The 18356-nt window shown below is 35.5% G+C and overlaps 1 protein-coding gene across 3 annotated transcripts in view; it reads left to right on the forward strand.

Annotated features, from left to right (window-relative positions):
• The window catches only part of Marf1 (meiosis regulator and mRNA stability factor 1-like protein), a 655603-nt gene that overhangs the window by 371341 nt on the left and 265906 nt on the right, over positions 1–18356 (forward strand). For all 3 annotated transcript variants that reach the window (XM_090397518.1, XM_090397519.1, XM_090397520.1), the window contains one exon: positions 3555–3736. In XM_090397518.1, coding sequence (XP_090253644.1) covers positions 3555–3736 — 182 coding nt within the window. The remainder of the gene's footprint in view (positions 1–3554; positions 3737–18356) is intronic.

Consider the following 18356-nt stretch of genomic DNA (forward strand, 5'->3'; position numbering starts at 1 on the left):
AGATTTTTCACTTGAAGACAGACCTTTTAAAAATCATGGGAATATTACAAGAGAAAAGTGCTGTCTGTCATAAAACATGCTGTTGATGAGTGGGTTATAACTTCAAGTTTTCCCAGAGCAAAAATTAAAAATATAGCACATACAATTCAAAAACAGAAAAGTTAATGAGATTGTAATTGTGGTAGGTACTAATGACTTAGCTAGTGATGAGTTCATTGTTGAAAGAAGTAAGAGTGAGAAAATAAAAATCATAACTATATTATCTCTATATGATAAAAATGAATTAAGAAGGGCCATGAAGGCAAATAATTCAATGCAGGTGGAATGGATGTAAGGAGTAAGTTCAAGGGGAGATTTGTATTTGTATAAGAGGGATGGCCTACACACGAATGTGTTTGGTATAAGTAGTCTTGAAAAACTAATAATTGGTATGAAACATGACAGAGAAACTAAATTATAATGGGAGGAATGGTGAAAATTTGTGTGTAAGACAACAATGTTCTGTAACTGTGTTAATAACAGGATTGGGCATCATCATGGAAATGATTGAGGAGAGAGAGAGATTTTGATTTCGTGTTCATCCAGTTTGGGCCAATCAAACATGTGCGAAGATGTCTGGTTATAATGAGGCTCTAGAGAAGGAGATTTGCAAGTTTTTCAACTCTGTCATGTAGACAGCAGACAAACATATACAAAAGAACATGCAGGTAGCTTATTATGACTACAACTGCTAGGAGTATCAGAAAAAAAAGGGTAGAGTTTGTTTCCTTGGTCAATATATTGGGACCCCAGATTGTAGGCATTTGTGAAACCTGTATCAGAATCAGACATACTGACTGATATCAAGTGTAAAGGGTACAATATGTTTAGTAAGGATAGACAGGATAGGGAAGGAGGGGGCATGCTGCAAATGATATCAGATGACTTGAATTCAGTCAGTGTTGTGACCTATGATTGAAGCCATCTGGTGTAATTACTTGGTATCTTTAATTTATAGTATTACCAAGTGGAAAGACGTAACAACTATCTCTAATCTAGTGTATTTTAATAATAAGGTGTGGCTGCTCATATATGAAAATATAACTTCTGCATTATTTCAACCTTAGTACCACCTCTGGGTCTGGCTTCCACTGATGAGACCTCAAAGGTTAAAACCTTCCCATAATGCATAGCATTATACATGTCTGTAAGGATATGTGCTTTGCATTATGGGATACTAAGGCAAGTGACGTGAAGTCATTAGCTTCTACATATGAGTTGCCCCAATCCTGAAAATACTTCAGGTGCAAACTTTGTTTGCTTACACTTGGATAAAGGATTAAATCAAGAATATAATTTCTTGGTACCTTTAATTTATAGTATTGCCAAGTGGAAAAACTTCTGACATCAATCCTGTCAGATCTCTTGCAAGAAAGAGCTTACATCCTTTCCGATTACCTTCAACAATACTCACATATCTCTTCTTGGACTGACCCACACCTCCAATCTTTCTTTGACCAAACACATTTCAACTATATCTTCTGCAGCTGCCAAAAAACTTGGTATATTTGTTTGCACAAGACATGACTTCACAGCTGCTAACTGTATACAAATCCCAAATTTGTCCAACCATGGAATATTGCTCCCATATTTGGGGTGGTGCACCAAAATTCTCTCTAAGATTGCTCGATTCTTTCCAGAAGAGGGCAATCCGACTAATTAATTGTCCCCCTCTCTCTCACACACAAGACATTCAATTTCTGTCTTGTGCATCTTCTACAGATGCATTCATGGACACTGCTCTACTGAATTGGCCCCTATTATACCTCCACTCTCCTCTAAAATCATTACAACAAGAGCTACTGCTTACCAACACCTTTTGCAGTCCAGCTTGAAACTCCTTTCTTCTATTCCTCTTGCCCACACATGCACTAATGTGTTGTCTTTTGGCCTTTTGTGTATGGATCAGAAATTAAAAAAAAAAAAAAAAAAAATGAAGATTGTGTCATTTTACAAGTAAATTAACTTTAATAAAATTAAACTTGATACTCAATATTTCAAATTTATTAATCATGGTCATCATTAGGAGTAAATAGTGCTAGCTTCTAAATGGTAAGCAGGTAACCATTAGAATAAATTTAATCACATTGCTAGCTAATATGACATTGTTGAAAAAGTAACTGTGTGTATGAAATAAGTATTGGAACAGCTGTCAGTTTCAGAGAATATATAAATTGTGCTCATACTTCAATAATAGGTAGATCCTCGTATTATCTACCCTTCTTAAGAATTCTCTTTCAGCCTGTTTATGATAATATTTTCAAACATTGTTTCTTCAACCACTAATTCATGTATTTATGTTGGAATCACTGGTTTAATTCTCACCAACATTCTCTTTTGTCTGACAGTTGCTCTCTTGTGTTTCAATTGGAAGATATGGAAAAAGATGCAAATCATGTTTTTCCATATCTGTTCTCAAACCATATTTGATATATTTGGTGCATTGGTGAATTGTTATATTGAAAGAGGAACATCGGTTTCTTTATTTAATACTGCCATAATGTAGGAGACATTACATATCTTTTGACACACATCATTTCCGGCACTAAAACCAAAAGTTCAGGTAAGAAACAGCTTGATACTATTACACCTCTACCTGTGAGCTTCCCCCCCAAATACATCATCACTTGTGATGATGTATTTGGGGGGAAGGTAGAGGTGTAATAATATCATATCCCAGACATTTACCACACCAAAATCCATCCAATTGCAAAAGGAATTGTTTGTCATCTCTATAGTAATGGCTTCCAATTACTGACTGACTGTTAATTTTGCTAATGTTGTCTGTACTGTTGATTGCAGTGCTTGATGTTTGCTTAATGTACACATGCCTATCTACAGATATAAACTCTGCATTGCATTACATAAGGTTTTTTTACTAACCTGAAACCCAGTAGATTCTTGGAACCCCTGGTTCATTATTTGAGTTCACATTAGATTGCCAAGATTTCAGTATGACTCTTCAAATCACTTTGTCTTTTAGTGTTAGCTTCCTGTATCATCCTCTTGACTGAGTTGGCACCCTCACATTTCTCTCAGCTATAGTACATTTAGAGTATTTTGTCACTGCTACAAACAGAATTGGCCTCGGATTATTATGGGTCAAAATTCATATGGAGATGATTTCTATTTTACATGCATTGTGCTCCCTATATAATAGCATTACTTTTTCTTCATTGTCGAAAGTTTTTTCACTTGGTTATGCTATAAATTAAAGATGCCAAGAAATTATATTCTTGGTTTCTTCCTTTATCCAAAGTGTAAGCAAACAAAGTCTGCATGTGAAGTAACTTCATGAATGGGCTAAAGTAGTTAAGAATATAATTTCTTGACATCTTTAATTTATCTTTCCTTTCATTGCATTTTATTAAAATAATTAAATTGAAGTATATCAATAAAAGTTTTTGAAATAACTACTAAAACTAATTCTTAAATAATAGGACTTGCATAGAGCATTTCTTTTTCATTTATTATTGAAAAAAAATGGTTTTAATCTCTCCTTGTATATTTTATAGGAAATACAACAGATTCTAGAAAAACCATACTGTGAGCGCCACTTTCATATTTCTGAATCCCAGGGATGGGCAGAACAAGAGAGCGTATATCCATTACCTGATGTATGCATTTCATTGAAAACTCTGGCACCACGTGTACATACTCTACTTGATACTCATCAAGGGACTCTACCTTTGAATAGGTATGTTGTTAAGTACTACTAGAAGATACGGATAATATGCTCTTAAGTATTAATAACAGACATGTGTATATGCTAACATAAGTAATACTTAAAAATATAATGCATCCTCCGTAATTGGAACTAATTAAATCAAATGTGTATTTGGGTTAATTAGACTCATTAGTAAAATAACAAATGTATATAAAATAAGTAGGCCAGGGGAGACTATTGTGATTTTAGAATAAAAGAATGTTGCTTTCTCACATACTCTTTTCCATTAAAAGTGACATTTCCTGCACCCCCCCCATTTCTTAATGATAAGAGTATATAATGTGCTTCGTGCATCATATTTAATATTTTGATTATTAGGACTGTTTTCTTTAGAAAAGACAAGTTCTTTAAATCTCTTATCCGGCATTTGCCAATTTTGAATTCTTTGCATTTTATATTCTAGCAACAGTATTTTGTTTCCTTTTACAGTTGGCCAAGTGGTTAGCATATCCGCTCTCCAGCCAAAGGACTGCAGGTTCGAATCCCCCATTGGGCTTAGATGTTTGTGATTGTCTGTGAAAATACTAGTGGTGGGCGATAGATGGTGTAGTTGTTCATCGTAGTTGGTGGATTGTGGGTGGTGGAGATAGAGTTGTAGAGTAGATGCCCTCCGTTGATGAGTCTTTGGACTCCCTGTCAAGTAATAATAATATCATATGAGCTGTACACATCCTGCTTAGGTCACTTTTTACTTTGAAGATACAAAAGAAAGATTAAACATCCTGCCATCACTGACTAAGCAGTAGTTGTGTAAACAACAGGTTGATATGTGGTCTGCTATAGTAGACCACATTTCATGCATTATAAAAGTCCATTTAACATGCATCCTGACAACTGAGATTACACTGTACTTCAGTTTTTGTTCAGTAAAAAACTGACTGGTTTTAATTAGTTCTTGTAATGAAAAAAAAAGTTTTTTTTTTCCATATAAACGAGCAGTTCCTGCTTTATAAATGTTACTAATTATACCAGCAATAATGGCTGTCCAGTCAATTGGGGATCATAGCTAGCTACATTTGGCTGTAATCATGAAAATATTTCATATAAGGGTAGAAGTGTAGTCATCCTTAGCTTTTGGACACCCCTGTAATAGTATTAATGTTTAATTGAGTGGGAGATAGTAAATCCCGTTTTATTTTATAGCCAGGTATGAAACGCGGGTCGAAATCCATCGACATCCATAGAGTTTCAATGCCGGAAAAAAACTATCGGCGGAACCAAGTGTAAATGATCACTTGGGTAGTACAACACCAGGGCAACTCCATGCAAAGGTGGAGCAAGATCCATCACTAATTTTAATATTCTCTCATAATATAAAACCCAGCTCCTAAGAGATGTGTAAATACTGTTTTACATATGAGAAGAGGTCACTACCCAGACCGGTTTCAACCTTTTTTTGAGGTCTCATCAGTGAGTAGGTAGACCTGGAATATCAAAGTTTTAAGTGACCCGAAACTTACATACCTCTACTATCGAATTGCCGAAGTGGTGTACTATATATTGTAAAATATTGTTAATTACAAAGATAATAAGCCGAAAGGCTATTTTACTGGCGAATTTGTTAATTGAGCGGGAGATGGTAAATCCCATTTTATTTTATAGCCGGGTACGAAACTCGGGTCGAAATCCATCGACACCCATAGAGTTTCAATATATAGTACACCACTTCGTGTACTATAGGATGGAACTTACTCCACCTTTGCATGGAGTTGCCCTGGTGTTGTACTACCCAAGTGATCATTTACACTTGGTTCCGCCGATAGTTTTTTCGGCATTGAAACTCTATGGATGTCGATGGATTTCGACCCGAGTTTCGTACCCGGCTATAAAATAAAATGGGATTTACCATCTCCTGCTCAATTAACAAATTCGCCGGTAAAATAGCCTTTCGGCTTATTATCTTAGTATTAATGTTTTTTTTTAATAGCTATTTTAAGGCTTTGACTTCTTTTTGTAGAATATTTCTTTTGGGAGGGAGGGAGGGGGGTTGGATTTGGTCAGTATGTTTCCTGCATCCGAACAAATGCTTTGCCTATAACTGGAGATAAGTAGTACGTTCCTCGTTCAATGGATACTGTTATTTCTACTTTGGAACTTGCTTAGAGGTAGCAGAAAGGTTGTGACCTTGACTTCGCACATTGACAGCTTCTTCGAATGTCTCTACTGATGAGTTTAGGACAGCACATTATTGGTGGAGTTGTGGTTATATCATTGTATAATAATGATGAAGATAGAACAATAAGTCTTATTAGTCATCAAAGCGAAATCCTGTTTAAAATACTATTGTCAAGAATCGAAAAGAAAATAGAAAGCAGACTATCAAATGGACAAGCAGATTTCCAGAAGTACAATCGCCCATATTTTAGCAATACACATACTAGGTGAAAAATACATAGAACATAACAAAATCATCTGTTATAACTTTTTAGACTTTTAAAAACCTTTTGACTCAATATGACAAGAGGCATTATGGAAAATTTTAGAACATTATGGTATTGACAACAAAATCATTAGGATTGTTAAATCTCTTTATTCCTCATCTGATATGAGAATTGAAATTAAAAATTACAACAGTGAACCATTCTGGGCAGAACTGGGGGTAAGACAGGGATGCATCTTGTCCCGCTCTTCTTTTTAATTGTTTTCTGGAATATGTCATAGATGAAACACATAGTTTGCATTTGAATAGATTTGGTGTGCGAAGACTTGAAAAAGTGTTGTTGAATGAAGTGGATGTGCAGAATCAGGGAAACTAGAGTTGTTAAGGGGAGGAGGAAGTAGATATGCAGACTCTAGGGAGGCAGTTGAGTGTATGAATGTGTATAATATGCCCGAGCAAGTACGAAGGACAACAAATCAGAATGGAATAGTTAGTATAAGGCATCAAAATAGGGGTGAGACTAACGGGCTTCTGCATTTCATGTATACTAATACTAGGAGTATTAGGAACAAGAAGTAAAGATTTTTGGCCTTGGTTGGCTCTTCCAGGCCACAGGTTATTGGCATTAGTGAAGCATGGCTGACAGAAGATGATATAGCTAGTGGGATGGAATGTGAAGGGTATAATGTGTTCAGGAGGGACAGAGAGAATAAAATGGGGGGGGGAGTATTATTGATGATAGCTGATGAACTGCAGCCAAGGCGAATAGAAGTTGCACTGCAGGATAGAAAAAAGAGCACATTCGAGGCTATTTGGTGTGAGATTGAGGCTAGCAGAACAAAATATGCAATTGGGTGCTGCTATAGACCAGGTGATGGAATAAATGGTGGAGATAGTATGCATAAGCAATTAAAGCAATGAGTGGAAGGAGGGTAATTATTATGGGGGATTTCAACTATAGTAACATTGATTGGAAGGAGGAGAGGACACATGAGAGGAAGGAATTGGATTTTATGCAGTTAAGGGATAACTATCTGCGACAGCATGTAATGGAAAATGCTAGGGGGCAGAGAGTGCTTGACCTAGTAATTGCAGCTGAGAATTTGGCTGTAACGAATATGACCACGTTGCGACCAATTGGTGAGAGTAATCATAGGGTCTTGACTTGGGAGGTGGCTAAAGGTATGGAATTTTCAATTAAGACAGGGTACATGTGGAATTACCGGACTGGTAAGTATGACAAGCTTAGGAGTTTGCTTGGTTCAGTGCCATGGCATGATAAACTGCAAGGGCTGGATGTTGATAGAGCATGGGAGGTGGTTAAGGAGTGTTTGCAGGAGACAATGGCTGACTGTATACTTAAAGTCCGAATGGTAAATCAAGTAGGTGTTAAATGAATGAATAACGCCATTAAGCTTGAACTGCAAAAAAAGAAACAACTGTGGAGGGAATTTAAGGAGAAAGGTGATCTGCAGGCACATGAATGGTATAAAGTGCAGGCCAGAAGGGTAACTAGTGTGGTAAGAAAAGCAAAAGCAGATTATGAAAGAAAATTAGCCATGCAAGTTAAAGAGAATCCTAAACAGTTTTTTCGATATGTCGCAAGTAAAAGAAAAAATGTATATGACAGAATGATTTTAAAGAACGCCGATGGTAGGGAGGTAACTGAATCAGTTGATATAGTAGAATTACTGAGTGAGCACTTTGCAAGAGTATATCATCCAAGTGGTAACATTGCAGAAATGAAGGAACCAACAGCTTATACGGGATTAGTGGTGAATGAAGTGGAGGTGAATAGTCTATTAAAAAACCTCAATGTCAACACACCTGTGGGATTGGATGGTATACCTGCTTGTGTCGTATCGTGAAGCGGCTAAAGAATTGTCAGTGCCCTTGACCATTTTGTTTAATTTGAGTCTCAGGTCTGGGTTAGTCCCGAGGGGGAGGAAAGAGGGGAAAATAGTTCCGCTGCATAAAGGAGGTGCCAAGACTGCGGTTGTAAATTACTGACCGATCAGCATATCAGGAATCGTTGTCAAGGTCTTGGAGAAAATGGTCAAGAGGAAAATACAGGAGTGGATAGATGAAAATGGGATACTGTATGGGGTACAGCATGGTTTTGTGAAGGGGTAGATCATGCCTCAGTAACTTGCTCACGTTTTATAACACACTGACGGCTGAACTGGATAAGGGTAATGGGTTTACAGTGATTCTACTGGACCTTGCTAAGGCCTTTGATAGGATACCACATGGAATTCTAATCAGTAAACTGCATCATATGGGGATGGATATAGGGTTTGTGAAATGGATAGGAGGGTTGTTGATGGAGAGATATCAGAGAGTAGTTTATTCAGGAGTAGAGTCCAGAAGACAGCCTGTGACTAGTGGTGTACCACAAGGATCTGTTCTTGGACCACTATTGTTTAATTTGTTCATTAACAATATAGGAAAGGATCTGAGAGGAACTGTTCATTTGTTTGCCGATGATGCAAAGTTGGGTAGAGCAATATTGAATGCACACAATGTCAAAATTTTGCAGGATGATTTGGATAGTTTGGAGGGCTGGGCTAAGGAGAATGGATGTCAGGGTAATGTGGAAAAATGTAAGGTTATGCATTTTGGGGTGAAAAGATTAGCAGCAGTATACCACATTGGTGGAACTGTACTCCAAGAGATTGACGAAGCCAGGGATTTGGGAGTGTTGGTGGATAGGGAGTTGAAGTTTAGGGGGCACATCGCAAAAGTGGCTAAATCAGCTCATCAAATCGCTTGGTTGCTGAAAAATACTTTGACGAGCAGAGACAAACAGGTTATTGTCCCTCTGTATCTGGCCTTGATAAGACCCCACCTAGACTACTGTGCCCAAATTTGGGCACCAGGGTTTCTTCTAGATGGGGAGGAGCTGGAGAGGATCCAGAAACGAGTGACCAAGATGATAGCAGGTCTATGGAATGAACCTTATGAGAACAGGTTGAAGATTTGTGGGTTGCAGAAATTGGTTGATAGGCAGAAAAGGGGTGATATGTTTGAGACATTCAAATTACTGAAGGGTTTCTATAAGATTAATTCAGAAGATATTTTTGAGAATAGGACTGGTGATGGGAGAACCAGAGGCCATCCATGGAAGCTGGGCAAGAGTGTGGTTAGCAAAGGTGTTAGAGCTAGGTTTTATTACTTGGAGAGTGGTGAATGAGTGGAATAAGTTGCCAGAATCTGTTGTGGGTGCCATAACTGTGAATGAGTTCAAGGCAACGTATGATACGATACTGTGCGAATGTTGAATAGTTGTTCTTGACATGATGTTAGTGCCTCCCTCTGAGTCTAAGGACTCCTTGGAGTTGCCCGTACTACTACTACTACTAATAATAATTATGAAGCTCTTCATGAATATGATACTGGAATAATCGTTGGCAGACTAAGAATAAATAATTTATATTTTGCAGACGATATCGTCACATTCTGGCAGAAAGTGACAAAGAATTAAAAGAGATAACCAGCCGCCTTTTCAGAACATTAAAAAAATATGGATTATACATCAGCCTACAAAAAACAAAAATAATGATAACCTCAAAATCAGACATTGAATTCTTAAAGATACAAATTGGCAATAAATAAATTGAGAATGTATGCAAGTTCACTTATCTAGGAAGCACGTTGCGTCAAGATGGTCACTCAAAATCTAACATTAAATTCTGAATTGCTAAGGCAGCCGTGGCTCTACAGAAGTTAAAACCATTGTGGGAAGATAACAGAATAGCAATCACAACCAGACTAAGACCAATTGACACCTTGGTGAATTCTATCCTCTTGTATGGTTGTGAGGCCTGGACTTTATGGAGGAAAGATGACAGGAGACTCCTGTCTTTTGACATGAAAACTTACAAAAGACTTTTTATAATTCCCTATACCGCTTATGAAGCCAATGAAAATGTCTGAAAACTGATTAATTCAATAGACGGGAGAAAAAGGGAAAATATTCTGTCAGTCATCAGAAGAAGACAGATGAAATGGTTCGGTCATGTGTACAGGGCTAATGGCATTCCAAAGCAAGCACTAGAAGGAATCGTTCTTGGATCAGGGGTTAGGGGCTGACCTCGATTAAAATGGACTGATAACATCAAAAAATGGACAAATTCCTCCCTTTCTCAGCTGACATCAAGAACAAGACTGAGATGATTGGAGGAGGCTAACAAAGAATATCACCTGCACGCCATGAGTGACCCAATGGTCCATTTAGGACTATGGGGAAGAAGAACAATGATATAAAATTTCAAATTTCTACTTGTGCCAGCTTTTGACTACTTTGAATTCCTTATTTGTTGCAGTTTTAGAGATGTTGAGAAGGACTCCTCACAGTTCAATACTTATAATATTGTACAGTTCATTGCTTAAAGTGTTGATAGTCTTACTTATCTTTGATATCTCCACATGAATAATGCTATAAATTAAAACTGCTAAGAAATTATATTCTCGGTTTAATCCTTAATCCAAGTCTAAGCAAACAAAGTTTTGCACGTGAAGTAACTTCACGACTGGGCAACTCATATATAGAGGCTAATGACTTCATATCACTTGCCTTAGTGTTAGGCAGTTCAGTGTAAGCAAATAAAGCACACTTTGTTTGCTTACACTTGGATAAAGAATTAAACCAAGAATATAATTTCTTGGCATCTTTAATTTATAGTAGAACCAAGTGGAAAGCTTGCAACACAATTAATGCTAATTTGTTCATGCAATAGTACTAAACCAGCCTATTTGTAAATACATCGGGCCTTGGCTGAATGGAACTTACTTTTAATTTTGACACAATTCAGGATTGTATTAGTATCTTGGCATCTTTTTAAGAAGGCTAACCCATTTAGTTGCCGTGCATACAGTATCGTGTCTGGGTAGCATCCTCAGAAAAGCTATATTTGCTGTAATCAGGTGCTGATTATAGCAATTGGCTATAATCCACACCCAAGCTTTTCTTAAACTTTCATTCTCCTTTTTCACATTCAGGAAGCTTATGAAATGACCTGGCTTAAACATATAAACAGACAGGAAGATCTGTTGACATCTGCCTTGGAGAAGATAAGAAATAATTTGATACCATCATCATGACAAGGTGGTACTAGCAGACCATGCATTGGACATCCTTTCACACAGGTTTAGATGGAAGAAAAAAATCATTACTAGTCAAAGAGACTGTCTGGAATCAGCAGTGACTTTAAAACATTCCCCAAACCTCAATGAGTATGGCTGTATCAATTTATCAAAAATCTTGGAGACACTTGTTTTAAGATCAAATTAATAGCTATCAACTCCTTCCTTCCTCCCTCTCTCTCTCTCTCTCTCTCTCTGCATCCAACAATAGATTATCTCAATTAGGATTTTAATTCCTTGTGTTGTGGATTACAATTTGAACTGTTCCTACTGTTAACTAATTGTTGCTGTTTGTGATAGGCTGTTTGCTCTCTGAAGTTGCAATGTATCAGCAACTAAGTAAATAAATATTTAAATAACTTTCACGACTGACTTACACACGTAACAAAAATTACATTATATATATTTCATTAATAGTTTCGTTGACATCATCAGGAAATCAGACTGTTTTAACTACATTCAAAACATGAATCACAGTGAGGTCATAAGTCATGTGATATTGCACTATTATAGTTCAAAGGAAATTGTAGAAATTTGTGTAAATAAAAAATAATTTCAGATACTTATTAAATAAAAAAACTTATGAACAATTATTAGAGATCATTCCTAAAATGTGGATATTGGCATGCAGTCTGATCAGTTGAGGTATGAATGATTTCATAGCCTTCCAGTGTTTCAAGAAAAGATGAAATTCCAGAGATCTCTGTGTTTAGTATCAATAACATGAGAAGCAAGACCACACATGTTAGATTCCAAAAATGTAATACAATCTTGATGCTCTTCAATTCTAATCAAGGCAGAATAGCCAGTCTGTCCAAAATAGCAAAGATGTCTTGAGCAGGATACGTGATAGATGCCTGATGAGGAAGGAGGTGGTAATTTATCCTTTATAGATGGTAGAAAGGAAGTCAGTTTTCGAGCTGGTTTGAATTTATGAAGAACCCTTGCTATTTGTTCCGATTTTCCTTTAAGGTAGGGTATTGAAATTGTTTTTTATATCAGATTGTAGTCTGGTAGAAGGATGATAATTATCAATAATTTTTGGAATGGTAGTTTTGTTGTATCCATTGCATATCAGTGTGCTTTTAATTTTATTCGGTTCATCTAACAAAATGAAATCAGAAGAGCAGATCATATGAGCTAATATAAGAATGATTTATGGCTCCTTTAAAATTATAAATAAGATAAATTCATAATAATAAAAATTAGGATAAATGTATAATAAAATAATTTTAAAAAAAGTGAAACTACATCATTTGCTACTCTACAGTCCTGTTAACTTTGGGTTCTTTTCACTGATCAGGTTTTCTTGTGTCAGGCTTCTACCATCTTGTTCTTTTGATGTTCTATACCTGAATGCCATATGGATTGTAGATTGTTCTTCTAGACTCTATCATTCTTGTTGAGATTGGAATGATGAATCAGTATCTCACTGGCTTGTTTTAATTTTCTTTCAAACCATGTTTTAGTGTGGTGTAGGGACTTAGTAGGTTTCAGTTAATTCTGTGATATGTTTGGAGTGCACGATCAGAAACGTGTGTTTCTGATCATGAGTCCTGTCATCTGTTTGGCTAGAAATTACTAGCAGATAAATTAATAAAAATTATACTAGAGATGAATCATAAATAAATTAGAACAAAAACAGTATTGATGGTGGCCAATATATCAAATAAGAGCTTAATAATACTATTGGTATTTTTAGGCCACCATTATTGTTTACATTATGATTGTTGATCAAAATTTCATAGGCTTCCTTATGTACCTGTTCCAGTTTTCTAAGGTTTGGTTTCAATGTTTTTTGCTAGAATGTCATATCAGGTTTTTCTATGACATCAGGAACAGGTACCTTTCCAATCAATTTGGTGTTGAGTGTGATCTGAGAGGCCTGATTTACCTAACTCATTGAATTTGATGTATCATTTGAATTATTTTTTTATAGATTGGAATTATACATCTACTATCACTATAATAAGATAAGTTGCACTGGATTCAGTATACCTCAGGATGGGCCAGAGGTAGAAGGGGATCCTTGCAGGAGTTGAATGTTTCTTAATTTTATGGATGGCTTAAAAGTAGCATTAAGGTTGTAATGTTGTAGCATTTTATCTGATAACCCTTTAATTTATGGAATCGCTATGATTTTACTGTAATCTGTTATTTCTATTTTCAGGTTTTTGTAGTTTTGTGAAGAATTTTATTGGTGTTTTTGCTAGCCTTGGTTTATTAATCTATTGTTAATAACCTGTAATTCTTGCTTAAGAGCTTCCTCATTACACAAAATTGATATAGCTCTGTTTTTGAGGATATTAATGACTAGATTTTTGTGAAGGGTGGTGGTAAGAGTTAACGTGTGTTTGTTTAGCCACTGTGTGGACTTGTGGTAGACTATGAAGTATAGACTGCCTGAGGAAAGATGTGTGACATGTGTAACCAGGAAAGGGAGTGAGTTTTAATTTTCAATTTCATTGGTAAATTGTGTGGGTTCAGGTGGCTGAGAAAGGTGTTTAAAGTTTGTGGCCAGATGATGATGATGTGCTTGCACTTTTTTTCCCCATAAGAGCTCAGGCCAGTAGGGTTAATGGTTGCCAAATTAGTGTGACTTAAGCATTTGTGTGTATTGTAACATAGCTTGTTTATATGTGTATACTTCAGATGACGACCCTGATATGAAGGTCAAAACACCAGTTGGTTATTTTGGTGTATATTAAACTTGCAGTTATTACTATAACCTGTAGCTGTCTCTGTACTTTATTAAAATGATGACTATTATTAATGAAAAAAATGTCAATGCTAGAATGTTGTAGCAATCTTAGAGTTAAGCACAGAATGCTATAGTAATCAGAACCATGCTAAACATTTATTTCAAATAATGGGAGACAAAAACCCAGGTAATACCAGAAAAGGTGTGCATGTATCTGCTTGTGCAGCAATATTTTATGGAATTTTGAAGCTGTATTGCTTAAATAGCAGAATTCTAATACTGGAAGCCCTAACCCTCCATTCTGCTTAGATAGTTGAAGAAATTCTTTTTTAACTTCCTAATATCAGCTGGACAAAACAATATTGTATAGGTTTACTATATAATTGTTTTTCTTCAGTAACATTTGGAATATCTGTTGTGTACCAATGGACAGGGAAAATTATCATTGTGAGTATTCTGGTTTAGAAAAGAAGGAAAGTAGATAAATTTTCCAGTCTTCTAAGGTTTGGTTTCGATGTTTTTTGCTAGAATGTTGTAGCAGTCTTAGAGTTAAGCACATTGAGGAGAAGGAATTGGAATACAGCAATCCCTCGATTAGTGCGGCTCTAAAATTTGATTAGTGCACCTATATACATCTTAAAAATAATTGTTACAGATTTTAAAAATTTTCTATCTATACATTTTTTATGGCTAACTATTTAGAAAATCACTCACCAGGATGAAATAATTTAGTTACCGATTTGAAACATTTTACAGAGTTATTTTTAATGGCATACTACACTATTTCCATGTACACTAAGTTCCAAATTTACTGCCAAAATTTATGTTGTGTACTTTACATAGCATTTGGCTGATCATATCACGTGCAATTGTTTTCCTTACTTTTTTATTTTAAATTATTTTCCTAACCTTTAATTATGAGTAAAAGAATTAGTGAGTAAAAAATAGAAGTGTGAAAATGGTTCGAAATGCAATCTGATTGGAAGAAAAACTTGAAATAATAAAGAAAAATGAACAAGGCAAGTCCAGAGCAGAAATAGGACAAGAACACAAAAATGGGTGAATCAACTGCCGAATACAAAGAGAAAGGTAAGGCTGCTTCAAATTCATCATGCATGCACTCGAAATCCAAGTATTATAATGATTGAATTAGAGAGACTTCTTTTTACATGGATCGAAGATTGTAACCAAAAACGGATCCTGCTAAACACTGGCCTTGTTAAATCAAAAGCATTGGCTCTTTGTAACCTGGAAAGAAAGGGCTATCAATGATGGAAAAGAAGAAGAATTCCATGTTAGTGCTGGGTGATTTGACTGTTTCAAAAAGAGAAATAACTTACATAATGTTCTAATCACAGGAGAAGCTACAAGTGCAGATAAGGAGATATCCGGAGAATTTGAAGAAAATTGTGTAAGAAGGAGACCATTGTGATCAAGAAATATTTAATGTCGATGAAACCGGCCTTTTTTGGAAGCGAATGCCTTCCAAGACTTTTCTGGCCAAATCAGAGAAATCTCAGCCAGGTTAGAAAGTCACAAAGTCAAATGAAATTACTGCTAGCAATATCCGAGCCGTTTGGAAGCACATTCTTCCACATTGTGCAAATGATTTTAGAGGCTTTTCAAATGAATCTAAGTTAATTAAATCTCATTCTGAGAAGTTGAGTGATTCCACCCTGCTAAATTTAGATGCACAGCGGGAAGATCCGGAAGAACATGAAGAAAATTTAATCACTGACAAGCCCAAAGTGGTTTCACAGAAACAATTTGAAAATAGTTTTCATGCAATCGATATTTTTAAGCAGCAATGCTTAGAAACTGACCCTGGTGAAGAGACAACCAGTAAAATTTGCAGAAGAGGTGATAGGGTGTGCCGTCAGTTGCAAAAAAAAAAAAAAAAAGGAACAATGCTGCCAAACTACTTTAGCTCAATTCTTTGTTAAGAAGCAGAATAATAAATTTATATTTTGAATATATTTTGTCTTTCAGCTTCATGGTTTTCCTTTAACTTTGCCCAGAGACATACCCTAATTCTTTTATAAAAAAAAATTAAGGGTCAAAAAAGAAATCTGAGGAATGAATTATGCATTTTCCCATAGGTTATTATATTCAATTAGTGTGTTTTCGATTAATGCGCCAGTTTTAAAGAATGCATTAGGTGCACTAATTGAGGGATTGCTGTATAGCAAGAGGTTCTGGTTCTCTCTTTCTCTTAGGGGTTAGTCCAAAGAAATGCCTCCAAGATCCCACTTTCCAAAAACTGAATTTGTCTTGTCAGGTAATACACTGATTTTGCTGAATTTTATCGGAAGAAATGTGTATGGAATCATTATCCTTCAAATAACTAGTACATTTTTAGCATATAATAATATTTTATTTTCCTTCGTTGTTTTGGGAATTGTTATCCTTCACACAGCATACAAATTGTCAACTTCCTGCAAAAAAAAGTTCAAGAACCAATGCAAATAGTAATAGACAAAAAGAGTAACCTTGTTTGACTCCTTTTTAAATTTTGACCAGGTCTGATAGGAACCCATTAACTAGGAGATGGGTTGACGTATTGACACAGGTTCCTTTAATGACAGATAACAACCTTTTAGCCATACCAGTTTGCTGGATGATGTGGAAGAAAAAGGAATGCCAGACATTGTCAAATGCTTGACTAAGATCCATCAAGAATATTGACGTTTGCTGCTTTTTCATGTTAACTATGCAGAGTGGATTGTGTAAAATAAGCTGATTAAATTCTACTGCCTGGCCTGAACCTCTACATCCTAGTCAAAAGTACACAGCTGGAAATGTTTTTGCACCTGTGTGCTTTTGATTATATATCTCATTTCTACTCTGAGTTTGTTGTTGATGCAAAAAAAAAAAAAAATCTTGTAGTCAGTATTAGAAAGATTTTGAAAGGTTTTGAAATGAAGAAGGTATGGCCTCCTACAACACACTTGGTATATAACCTGTAGGGAAAAAATAATTAAAGAATATAATTAGAATGGGAAGAATAAAATCCCAGGCTTTGTGGTAAAGTTCTATCTGCAGATCATCAGGTATCGAGAATTTCTTGTCTAGCATTCTTTATAGCAGGGTTTCCCAAACTGTGTTCCATGGAAGGTGAATAAGTGTTCCACGTTAAGTTCTCCTGGAATTTGTCATTTTAGTTTTCTATAAATATTATTTCTATAAATTTATAGAAATATAAATATTTCTATAAATAAATATTTCCACTAAATATTTTATAATGGAAATATTCTGAGGAGAATAATATTTGTGAATTTGTCGAAAAGAACGCCTAAATAACATCTGTGTAGCAAATGTTAGTGACCAAGCCATGTATTTTTAAACGTGAAGTATTCATGAATTATCATTAGTTTTCACACATCAAACCTATCAAAATTTGGGAAAGGGAATGCCACTGTTTTGACCGGTCATAAAAATATAACAATGGGTGGCATATCCTCTGTTCTCAAAACTGAAGGAAATGACATCTGTGTAGCAAATGTCAGTGACCAAGCGGCATGTTTTTAAACATGGAAATGTTCATGAATTATCGTTAATTTTCACACATTGAAATCTTTCAACAATCGGGAAAGAGAATACCGCTGTTTATGACTGATCATAAAAATTGCTTGCAAGCCGATTACAACCAATGGGCAGCGTATCCTCTGAATGATATAATCACGTAATCACAAGAAAGATATTTATTTAACCAAATATTTCGGTCTGGAAATAGCAGACCATCGTCGGTGGTATTACAAGAACAGTTTAAAAAATATACAAGCTAGAATACTAACAATAGATCGTTGAAATTAGAACATGCCGCGTGATGTTATATCACTAAGTATGAAACGAAATATTTTGAAGTAGAAACATGATTGAATTTGCTATTAAAAAAAAAAAAAAAAAAAAAAAAAAAAAAAAAAAAAAAAAAAAAAAAATTAATGGGTAATCTTGATTAGGCTTTCCCAGATTTTTGATATAGATATGCAGTCATTACGATTCAGGTTGGGATGATGGAGCAAGGCCTCCACGCTTTAATACCACCGACGATGGTCTGCTATTTCCAGACCGAAATATTTGGTTAAATAAATATCTTTCTTGTGATTACGTGATTATATCATTCAGTCTTATGTCGCAAGTATCCTTAAAACAACAGCGTATCCTCTGTTCTCAAAACTAAAAGAAATAACATCTGTGTCGCAAATGTTAGTGACCAATCAGCAAGGAAGTATAAAGAAAATTTTGACACTAAAATTGAAGATCAAGGTAGTCTGTATCCGGTTCTCAAATCTAGTAATACTGAATACTTTCTTCTCAAGTTCGTATTGTAGGGTGAAAGTTTAGAAACCATAGTGCCATGATTT

This window comes from Typopeltis vanoorti, chromosome 9 (genome assembly GCF_054136105.1).
Source record: "Typopeltis vanoorti isolate ZY-2024b chromosome 9, IOZ_Tvanoo_1.0, whole genome shotgun sequence".
NCBI classification, from domain to species: domain Eukaryota; kingdom Metazoa; phylum Arthropoda; class Arachnida; order Uropygi; family Thelyphonidae; genus Typopeltis; species Typopeltis vanoorti.